Source organism: Podarcis tiliguerta (assembly GCF_965153285.1).
Source record: "Podarcis tiliguerta genome assembly, chromosome: Z".
In the NCBI taxonomy this organism is placed as follows: domain Eukaryota; kingdom Metazoa; phylum Chordata; class Lepidosauria; order Squamata; family Lacertidae; genus Podarcis; species Podarcis tiliguerta.
The window spans coordinates 5,732,103-5,744,138 of record NC_139553.1 but is presented as its reverse complement, the minus strand read 5'-3'; the positions used below and the strand labels follow the sequence as shown (position 1 = coordinate 5,744,138).

The following is a 12,036-nucleotide window of genomic DNA, read 5'->3' as shown; positions in this document are numbered from 1 at the left end:
AAGACGAATCTTTCATTCCTCTTGCGCCTTTCCCTGGCGGCTCTCCCTCCCCATGCGCTCTGTGCTGGGGGCTGATGGAACGCTTAGCTCCGCTGTCCATCGCCAGCTCTCGTTACAAGCCTGTGCATATTTTAAAGTGTTGTGTCATAAAATCAGGAGCACGAACAAGCCAAGGTGAATAATTCACCATCGCGCCTGAACAAAATTAAAAATATATTTCACCGTCAAAAGGTCTGTGTTATTTGGAATTTCCAGGGAGATAAAAAGAAAGAAAAAAAAGGAAAAGGAAAGAAAATTGGCTGGTTGTAGGAGGTGAAATGAAGAAGCAAACCCTAGTCCCTCCTCATGTAAATTCAAGGCACGCAGTCAGATCATCTGCTTGTTTGTTCAGAAAAATGCCACTGTGTTCAATGCAGTTTAATCTCAGGCAAGTGTGAACTGAATTGAAGCCTGAAGCAACAATCTAAACAATAGGGATAGGGAACCTCAGGCTTCTCTGTTTACCCCTCAGGACTCTCCACAGGCCACACCTGCTTCCCACAGGCCACACCCTTGAGTGCTTTTGCATGGCTGGAATGTGCCCTTGTGCTGCAATAGTGCCTCTTGCTTGAATGAATGGAGAGGGGTGTTTCTATGTGTGAAGAAACCTCTGGGTTTTTCATGGCTGGAATATAACTTCATGTTCAAAGTTAAGAGTCAGATTCATTGTTCTGCTTATTTCTGCCTCTGGCCCTTGCCAACAGCAACATGAGGGCTCCTCAAAAGGCTGCACATATGTGAATATGGCCCTCAGTCTAAGCAAGGTTCCCCAGCCTTGTTATACATGTTTACCTGGAAGAAAGTCCCATTGAACTCAACAGAGTTTACTTCTGAGTAGATATGCACAGGATGAGTTGGCTGGAGTGAGACAAACCACTTAAGAACATAAGAACAGCCTGCTTGATCAGGTCACCTAGTGAAGCATATTGTTCCCACAATGACCACACAAATACCTGTGGGAAGTCAATAAGCAGGACTTGAGCAGAAGGGACCTTTCCTCTTCTGTGGTTTGCAGCAACTGGTATTCAGAAGTATCAATATCTCTCAGCACAGCGGCACATCAATCAATAGCCTTCTCTTCCATGAATCCATCTAATCTCTTTTAAAGCCATTTGAGTTGGTGGCTACCACTATCTCCTGCAGGAGTGAGTTCCATAGTTTAACTATGCTCTGAGTGATGAAGTACTTTCTTTCTGCTTGTCCTGAATCTTCCAGAATCCAGTGTTATAAGAGAAGCAGAAAAACCTTTCTCTGCCCACTTTCTCCATGCCATGCATAATTTTAAAAAACGTCTAGCATGTCACTTCTAACCCACATTTTCTCTAAATGAAAAGCCTTGTAGGACACTGCAGATTTCCCATGGTGCTGAGCAGAAGCCTCCTATAACTGCTTGCTGCAAATGGCCCTGGGAGTGGAAGAAGAAGCACAGTGACCCCAACACCCACCTCCCTGAGATGCTCCAGAAGGATACTGTGGTCAACAACATCAAAAGCCATTGAGAAATTGAGAATGAGAAGGGTTATACTCTCATCTCTCTCTCTCTCTCTCTCTCTCTCTCTCTCTCAATAAATGTTACTAACAAGGGTGACAAAGACAGCTAATTGGGGAGGCTTGCTTTGCTGCCAACACTGCCACGTGGTAGACACGGTGAAGCAGCCTCACTCATGTTTGTCAGGTTTAGACAGGGTCCTATACCACCTGCACTCTACTACCAACCCTCCTGCTTCATGGCATGTTGGTCACAGGAATATCAAGGAGACCTATGTGCTCCACAGCAATGATGAGTGCACTCAGGAGCAATTGTGTCAATGACTCCACACATTTCACCATTCCACAGTGAGACAAGAAACTCAACAAGAGTGTCAGCCATGTCAGCTGAAAAATCCCCCAGAGCAGTCAGGATTCCACCAGTCTTCTAGTGGGTCCCCCACCCTTGAATATGCAGTTTTTAAAAACAAACAAACAAACAACAGTATTCTCATAAAAATTAATAATAAGTTCAGTTTCCCCTGCTTATGGACACTGTGTATAAAGTTTTGACTACTATATACATTTTTTTTTTTTGCTAGTAACATTCCTTTCTGTTTGTTATTTTCACACTTTCCTTTAATAGACACATCATTTGGTTGGAAAACTGAGCTGCAAAGCCTGGAGCAGTGTGAATTTCATAGGATACCTGTGTTTTGTTTTGTGCATATGTTGAGGAAATGCAAAATCAGCTAAGTTCACTTTGGAATGCAAACACAACCAATATCCTCCCCCATCCTTATTCACCAACCCCCTACCCCAAACCCTTGTGGGAAAGGTACAAACCTCACTGCCACCTACCTCCCAAAGTAGCAGAGATGAGTATGTGTGTGCCGTACTTTTTGATGATGGTATCAATGAACTGCTGTGTCGTGGGCCTCCTGCCCAGCAGGCGGATGCTCCTCTGGAACTCAGGCATCAGGGGGACGGGATTGCGGAGCAGGTCTCTCCGCTCGATGGCTGTGTTCCTCACCTTCCAACGGGCAAATTCCCTAAGCGACAACACAGGAACACAACAAAGGTGAGGTTCCAAGTCCAGGCAGGAAAGGCAGACCACTGGGGAAATGGCTTGTGGAGGAACACAAAGGGGAAATACTGTGCAACTTCACCGCATCTTACGCCACTGGAGAGATACACAGGCACATTTCCAGGGCTAGAGCTAAAAGGTTTGAGGGCTGGAGAAACGGGAAGCAAAAGAAAGAGAGGAGGAGAGGAGAAGGAAAGATATTATTTTGATATGTATTGATTCATCCCATAGTAAGAACCAGACATCCCCTAGGTGTGGAGGAAACCATTCACTTGACAGAATGAAACTGAACATTGCGCAAGGGGTGAGAGGATGAATCTAGGACATTTCAACCAAGGAATGTGAGTTTTCTGAGCAGTGCTCTGTGCCTGTATTTCAGGGACTACACTTGATCCAAGGAACCTGCAGTTCTCCAAATGTTGTTGGACTCCAACACCCATCAGCCACTAGCCAGCATAGTCAATGGTTATGGATGATCGGGGTTGGAGTCGAGACACACTGAAAATTATGGACATGATTAACTTAGCCCTGTAGTTTTAATGGGTCTACTTGGAGTAGAATAAAGTTGGCTACAACCCCCCCCCCCAAAAAAAAATATATATCTGGAGGACCACAGGTTCACTATCTATGGACTATACCATTTCGCAGTCTTTGAGAAACAGCTTTCAAGTTTGTTTTGTACAGCTCTGTCTGAGCATTGATTAGTGTTCCATGGGTGAACTGACTGGTCACAGATGAACAAAATCTCATTCCAGACTATAGGTTGGACAAGAACTTTCCAAGGAAACAACATTAGATTTGTGATACCCCAAAACATTTGCAAGCTGGGTAAATTGTATCCTAAACCAGACCCATACGGATTTTGATAACTTAACCACTGGCAATAGGCAGGTGTCACAAGGGAATTTACATAAAGTCCATGATAGTGATATGAATCCCAGTGCCCTGATTCTGCAGCAGTGAATCCCACGTTTTGCAAGAAGGTCACACCTTCCTGAGTCCTCTGAATGAAGACGGACAAGTGAACTAATCTATAGATGGTATCCCAAGGCACAGAGTGGGCAACATCACTTTTTCATTTGTCTTTCCCCTAATGACAACCTTGTCAAGTATGTCTTAGTTATCCTCATTTTTACAGTGGCCACTTGCCCAAAGCCCTTCAGTGACACAATGGCTTGTTGCCCATCTAGACTGAGTTCCATATTCTATCCTCTCTGCCTATTATCTATACTGACAGATTTATTTTTAGAGAAGTTAAAATATTTGGGAAGATTAATGCTGAATCAACCATTACAAACTGTATATAAAAATAATCAGTGTCGCTTGAAATGCCTATTGAAATCACAGTTCACTGCCATCTCCCTGCTCCCAGTACTTCAGCTATGTGCTTTGGTGTCAATAATAATTCAAAAAGATACAAGGCTAGATTTTATATATGTGTGTGTTCTGCCCCTAACAAAGGAATAATAGCATCCATTCATACATGTGCTGCAGACAGGTGTGTTAAGTACTGTGGGTTGTATCTGTTAGTCCTATATATTTTCCTAAAAGGAAGTGAGCGAGCCCCTACCCAACACCCCAAAAGCCAGTTCAGTCCCTCTTTCCTCTGATTAGACCACTCCAGTGGTCAATTCCACATACAAATTTTAAACAAAACGAACACTGGAAATCTAAACAAGGCTGCACACGTCTGACTATGCATGTTAATTTGAATGATGATTCCATGAAAGTCAATCTGTTTGACTTCACAGAAAATTGGAGGAGGGGGTTTTCCCTGCAAGAAAATATTTTAATTTTCTCTTTCAAAACTTCAACATGTGAGATAAAGCTTCCCACTTCCCAAAAATGGACATTGGCTCTTCTTTGCCCTTCCCCAGTTGTTTTCATTTCCCAGTACTGCTCCTCCTCCTCTGCTCCCCCTCCACTCCCTCAAAAAGGAAAAAATAACCCGCCTAAATTCATGTGGTTTTTCCTTCGGGTGCTGTGAAAAAAGTAGCCACTTTAATTCACCCTGGAGGCATAAAACAACACACTTTTTCTTTCTGTTACATATAAACATAGGGAGATACCTTTTACTGAGCCATACCTTCAGTCCATCTAGAGCAGAAGCTTTCAACCTTTTTGAGTCCACAGCTCCCTTGACCAACTACATTCTTTCTGCAGCTCCCCTGTGGGGCTCAGGAGCCCAGTTATGTCACCCCTTCCCTGCAGAGCTGGCAGCCCCTCAACCTTTTTTGAACACCCACTCAGCCTCATCTCCTCGGGAGTCTTCCAGGTAGCTGCTGCTGCTGCTACCCCTGGACTTGTCTGTCCATTCCCAACAGCAAGGGCTGGGGGATTGGCAGGATGGGCTCCCTTGCATGCTTGCTTGCTTACTCCGAGGACACCTCAGCTCCTGGCAACCAGCACCCCCTGGCTAGCTGCAGAGGTACCATTTCCCTGTGGAGCTTGTAGCCAGGGCTGCTGCAACAAACAGCTGTATGAGCCTTTGGGAGGCAGAGACATGAGAGGGCATCAGGAGAATGAGGGAAGGAAAGAGGGACAGGCCAGTGTTTCCCACAGCACCCATGACCATCTTTCAAGGTACCCCATGGTGCCACGGCACACTGGTTGAATCCTGCTCTAGAAGATTGAAGCTGGGACCTTCTGCATGCAAAGCAGGTTGCCCAACACATGAGCTACAGCCCTTTCCCTAAGGTTGGGCATTTGCTGTGGATGGCAAGGAAAATCCGACTACAAATAAAAAATATGCTGCCACAGCAAGTAAATGCAAATTGATTGTGACATGGCAAATATTTCACTGTTTTGCTTTGTCAGCATGCCCAGAAATAAGTGCAACAATAAGAAAGCAGGAATTTGGGGAAGCAATTAGGTTTCGTGGGGAGTTTCCAGAAACTATCCCACCTTAGCATTGATTCATATTCCAGCAAGATGGTCAAGAACACCTGGCCCTTCTGAAGCCAATCAAAAAAGGAACTAAACAGCCACAAGGATCCAAGTTAAAACTGGATAGCTGCTGATTCCTTGTATTATTACATGGGAGGTGGAAAAGGGTAATGAATGGAAGCAAAGCCTTATGAGGAATGGTTGAGGGAATTGGGTATATTTAACCTGGAAAAGAGGAGACTGAGAGGAGATATGATAGTCATCTTCAGATATCTTACGGGCTGTCCCATGGAAGATGGAGCAAGCTCGTTTTCTCTTGCTCTGGAGGGTAGGACTCAAACCAAAGGATTCAAGTTACAAGAAAGCAGATTCTGACTAAACTTCAGGAAGAACATTCTGACAGTAATAGCTCTTTGAAAGTGTAACGGGTCTCCCATGAGAGTTGATGGACTCTCCTTCCTTGCAGGTTTTTAAGCAGAGGTTGGATGGCTATCTGTCATGTATGATCTCCCCACTACATCCTCCCCACTACAGCTTGGTTAGATGAGTGTGGTGCTGATAGAACCAAGGTCACAGGTTTGATCCCCATATGGGACAGCTGCATATTGCCGCATTGCAGGGGGCTGGACTAGCGCCTTCCAACTCTACAGTGCTGCAGTTCTATGAATGCATCATGGCTGGGTTGCCCATTTCCACTGATACTGGAACTGTGTGGCTTGGATTTAGTACTAGGACTAGGTTCAGGGTAGGGAAGATTTTCCAGCCTGAGGGCCACATTCCCTACTTGGCAAGCTTCCAGCGGAGACATGCCAGGGATGGGTGCGGGCAGAGGCAAAAGAATGGGAAGCCAAATAGTGAAACTTTTACCTTTTTCACAGTAAGCTAGCTTCTACAATCACACATCCCTATCTGTCCGTTTGAAGCAGGGTTGGTGAGGCGCGTCACATGGAGGAAGCCCCAGGGGCCGGACAGTGAGTCCCCGAGGGTGGATCTGTTCCACTCCATCAGGTATGAGATTTCCCTTCCTTGCTCTAGGGAAAGGTTGCTGAGTCAAGAAAATGGCAATCCAGCCAGGTTACAAAATATAGACAAGGGGTAGTCCAAGAAGGGGTTTCACCAGCAACATCCAGAAAAGCTAAGAATTTTATAACTGCCATGCTGCTCAGGCCCACCCTGGTGCACTCACGAGGTACATCCTGGTCACCCTTAAGTGAGAGGACTTTCTCAGACAGCAGTGCTAGCAACAGGCTTAGTTAGGCATGATTCTACCCAGTCAGGCTCAAGGTTCAAAAATGGGGCATTCCTTTAGGCTGCTAAGTAGAGGCTCCACAAAAGCATCTCAACACTCCCCCTATGCAAGGGCCAAGGGTGCACTGGGATCCATACCAAGGTGCAAGGAATCTGGTAAGTCAGTCACATCCTCTGAGAACTTCACTCTTGGGACATGGTGGGGTGTCACAATTAGGTGGGGGAGAGGAATGGACGCTTCCTCTGCTTCCGCTACCTCACTTGGCAGGACCTGAGTGTACAACACACTGTCCTGCTTGTGATTCCCAGAAACTGGTATTCAGAGGGGTGCTGCCTCCAACAGTGGAGATAGAACATAGCTATCATGGCTAGTAGCACCCTATAGCCTTATCTTCATGACTTTGTCCACTCCTCCTTTTAAGCTATCCAGGATGACGGCCATCACAACACCTGGCACCAGGTTCAGTCCTGCCACCGTGAGGTCTACTGGCACTGGAATAGATAAGAGTAGATGGAAACTCAAGAACTGCCTTTGCATTCCTCTTCCCATGCTCAGTATATCCTACAATCACACTGTGTGAACGGACTCAGCAGACTCTCCAGTTCAAAGAATACAACAGCAGGTTATGTGGGATGATCTCTTTCTGCTTTCAACTGCAGGGAACTATTGCCAGTCAGAGTGGAGGAAGAAGACAGGTACCCCTGACCTCTAGACGTTGTTGGACTCCAATTCCGTCTATTAGATGCCCCCATGTATAAGATGCCCCCTATTTGGGGGGACTCAGATTTAAGAAAATGGAGGGAGATGGCCCAGAGTATAAAACACCCCCTAATTTTCGACATTATTTTTTAAGGGGGAAAACTAGCCTTATACAGTGGTACCTCTGGTTGCGTACTTAATTCATTTTGGAGGTCCGTTCTTAACCTGTTCTTAACCTGAACCACCACTTTAGCTAATGGGGCCCCCTGCTGCCGCTGCATGGCCACTCCACGATTTCTGTTCTCATCCTGAAGCAAAGTTCTTAACCCGAGGTACTATTTCTGGGTTAGTGGAGTCTGTAACCTGAAGCGTATGTAACCCAAGGTACCACTGTACATGGAAAAATACGGTATCTAGGAAGATGGTTCTGGGAGTGGAGGGTTAAACTGGCCATTGGTCCCAACCATGCTGATGGACAGGTCTTTGTTGTTCATCCTCACTTTTTGAATCAGAGGTGTGAAACCTGCAACCCTCTAAATGTTGCTCAACTCCAACTCCCATCAGCCCCAAATGTGCATGGATGATGGGAGTTGGAGTTGAATAATTTCTGGCGGGTCACAGGCTCCCCATTACTGGAGTACTGGGCAATATGAATAACCAGGGTAATACTGCTGCTCTATTAAGTAATACTGCCACTCTATTCTGCCTTAGTCAAACCCCACCAGGAATACTGTGTTCAGTTCTGGGCACCATGGTTTAAGAAGGGTATTGACAAATGAACATGTGCAGGGGAGGGCGACCAAAATGATTAAGAGTCTGGCAGCCAAGCCTTATGAGGAAAGGGAGTTCGGTGTGTTTAGCCTGGAGCCTGAGAGGGGTCTGGCTAGATGACTCTTGGGGTTCCTTTCAACTCAACAGTTCTATGGCAGCCCTAGCTAGAAATGCCAAGAATTTAACTGGGGTCTTCATGCAAAACATATGTTCTAAGCACTAAGCTATGGCTCCTCAGCACTGACAATCCTTATCAGTGCTGGATTGGAGGGAGTAGAGTTATGGGTCTCTCAGCTTTAATATCTGGGGTGGGGGAAGCATCTACACATTGGTTTCTGGAGCCACCTGGGACTGCTTGCCTGCCTGAGGAGAAGAGAAGTTGCAAGAATTTGACCTTGTTTCTTGTCACAGCAAAAGGCAATGTATACTTTGCCCCAAGGCACTGCCACACTAATGAGCACACAATAAAGCCTGCACAGGTTTTTAAGAAGAACAGGGGGGAATGGTGGGTGCCACCAGGGACTGTTGGGATGCTCATTAGCAATATGCTCCCTCAAGGGGACAGAGAACTGGAGGGAAACGCTGCAGAGGAAGGATAAAGTTCAAAGCCTGGGGGGCATGGAGTTTGCCCTCTGGGGAACAGGAGACTCCAAGGGCACGGGAGCATCTGACATAAGTGACGAGTCCACGAAGGAGAGGCCGTCAGAGAAAATTAAATACTCCATCTTCCAACCACCGCACAGGCCAGAGGGCATGAAGGGGGAAAGAAATTAGATCAGCGTGAAACCTTGGGGGTTGTTGCTCGATACCACGAAAAATAAAGGAATTAAACACAACAATTGAAGAAAAATCCGGAGTGTGTTGAAAGAAAAATTCAGAACTGGAGTATGCAAGCCTCAGGAAAACTAGGCTGAAGCCAAATCTTTGACTACAAGCTCTTCTGGGGGGGCCTGGGGGGGCTGTCTTTTGCTACTGAGTTGAGTTAGGTGGGTTAAGAAGAATGGCATTGTGGCCCCCATTGCTACCCCTCCCTGCTTATTATTCAGCTTCCCCAGCATCACCCAAGAGGTACCATCTGCTCTGTGCCACCCACAGCCTGATCTGTCAGCCGGTGGCTTTTTCGACACATGCTCACGTCAATGTTTTTCTATTCCTAGCATTGCCTCCTTTGCTGCTGGGTCAGCCTCCTACTTGCGTGATTTACTGCATTTAACACTGCAGTGGCTGGATTTCTTTCTTTCAGCTTCCGAATCAACCAGGAGAAGTCAGGCTGACAATGAGGAAGCCTGAAGGGTTGGAGGGAGTCCTTTGCACAGGACAAAGTGCCCTACTTGAAAAGCCACTTCCATGTAGAACATTGTGAAAATTGGGCATGCAGCCCATACAAAGGAATGCCAGTGTGGTGCCTGTGGAGAGAACGGTGTCCTTGAGAACTTCTCCAAGCATATATGAGGCCTCTAAGCCTGCCTACGAACACAGCGCACTCAACTCACTCACTGCTCCACTTGTCATTGTTTCCTTTTTCTCCCTTAAGAAGTACATAGAGCTGGAGGAGGGAGATGGAAGAGCAACACCCTTCCTCTTTCATCTTTATGTGCTTTTCAAGGCTAAGATTAATTTGGCTGGATCCAACTTTTACCCAGATCCCATGGGAAAATGAGGTGAAGGGTGGTGTGTGTGTGTGTGTGTGTGTGTGTGTGTGTGCTTTCTCTCTTTCTGTCTGTGCTACTGATCTGGTGTAGAGAATGGGGACTCAAATGGAGAAGTGACCTAAGAGACTTATTCAAAAATCTAAATGGGACCAAGGACTTAGAAAGGTCAGGGACTTGCTAACCACGTTTCCTGGATGAGTGTCTGTTAGGCATGAAGTGTGGCTTGAATTTAAACAATTTATCTATCAGTAGACTCACCGAGTTGGAAATTAACTCAAACGCCATCTAGCCCAACCTCCTGTTTATGCAGGAAATCCTGTAGGAAATTTGCTACACAGCATCCCATTCTAAGCAGGCTTATCACTTAGGGACATAAGAAGACCTCTCCTGAATAAGACCCAAATGTTAATCTAGCCCAGCACTCTGCCTCCTGCATTGCCAGTCCAGATGCTTCTGGCATGCCGATGAACATCAAGGGGACAGTCCTGCCCTGCAAAATGTAGCAAGCCAGCCCTTCTCTGTTTGGGGAATCTTCTGCTCATGCTGCTGAGTGGGGCCCTGGTCTTCTGCCACAGAGTCCTGCCCTAAAAGCATCACTGAGCAGCAGCTGGAGCAGGGAAGAAGATGGAGCAGCTCCTAACTTTTAGTGGTCTGATCCCATTCTGGCTCTGGGCCATCTTCCTGACAGGTGATTTCTCTTGCCTTACTTTACTTGCACAATAAAATCATCTCAGCAGCAAATAATTAGGTCTGACTCATAAAAGGAGGCCAGGCTGTCTGAGCAGACAACACTAGAGTCAATGTCACGCTTGTTTGGTTGTTTTTTCGTCGTCCTCCTCTCTCCCCCCCCCCCATTTCTTTCTTTCTTTTTTTTAATACAGAGCTGGAATAATCCACTTACTAAGAGCTGGATGAAGGTCACGCCAAACCCATCTCCTCTTAGAAGCAATTTATTACCTGATCAGCATTTCCAAAACTTTCATCTCATCCCCTTGTTCTCTCCTCCTTCTCTCCACAAAAAAACAACCATCACCACCACCACCACGTCCTGCTGCATTTTTGGCATCAGATGTAAAATTGTTCCACAACATTCTTAAGTGAAGCAGAGATAGGTGTGGCGAAGTGAGTCCTTTCAGAAGTGCCATAGCAGGTACTATTGGGTGCACTGGTGCTTGTAGGAACCATGTTGGTGATCCCTAATACGCCAGATACATTCTGACACCGCACTTGGTTTTGTGCCTTAAAGCAAAGCTTGTGTGTGGTCTCTGCATTCAACTTACTTATTCTTTTAAATCATTTATATCCCCCCCCCCCGCGCCAGTACCCACAAGGGGTCTACAAGGTGGCTATCATTGATATAAAACAATTTTAAAGCACAATCAATTGGCAATACGACAACTCGTATAAAAAATAAATAAACAGAAACCAATAAGGCCACAAATAATGAGAAAACTGCCGCAGTGGCAGCAACAGAAACAGCAGCAGAGACCTCTAAAACAGAAATAAATCACTAAGGCTGCAAGCCTAGGCACATTTACTGGGGAGTAAGTCTCACTGAACTCAGTGGGGCTTAATTCCATGGTAATCAGAAGGTGCTTTGACATAGCAGCATATTTACCCTAATTAAAAGGGAGCAGAGCAATACTGGCCGCATTTAGCTACAGTTTTCATTTATTATTATTTTACCATTTTTACACCCCTCTCTTTAGTAAAAAGGGTCTCAATGCAGCTTACAAAATCTAGTGCTGGAGATGATCTCTGCCTTCAGGCTCACAATCAAAAAAGACATGACACACAAGGAAGAAAGAGGAGGACAGAAGAGGGAAAAGCAAGCTCAGCACAAGTTCTTAAAGTTACGATTTCTAACACTGCAGCTGATGTCAGCAGTTGCTCTGGCTGCCTTGTATTTGATAAAGAACAACCCTGTTCACTCAGATCAAAGCTGGCGACAATGTCCAAGTCAGAAGTACATACTTACCACACATTCTCTCTCCCCCCCCCCCACTATGAAGATCGTGATTTGGCTAAAATAAGGGTCAATGGGTGGATTTTGTGGGTCCTTTCCCTTCATGATTTGTGCACTGGTATTTACTTCCTCAAGCGACGTGGGTGGCGCTGTGGTCTAAACCACAGAGCCTAGGGCTTGCCAATCAGAAGGTCAGCAGTTTGAATCCCCACGACAGGGT

At 45.9% G+C, this 12,036-nt stretch overlaps 1 protein-coding gene across 2 annotated transcripts in view; it reads right to left on the bottom strand.

Annotated features, from left to right (window-relative positions):
- Window positions 1-12,036, bottom strand: part of BRINP1 (BMP/retinoic acid inducible neural specific 1) — a 113,201-nt gene that overhangs the window by 34,660 nt on the left and 66,505 nt on the right. For both annotated transcript variants that reach the window (XM_083422984.1, XM_083422985.1), the window contains exon 3: window positions 2,368-2,558. In XM_083422984.1, coding sequence (XP_083279110.1) covers window positions 2,368-2,558 — 191 coding nt within the window. The remainder of the gene's footprint in view (window positions 1-2,367; window positions 2,559-12,036) is intronic.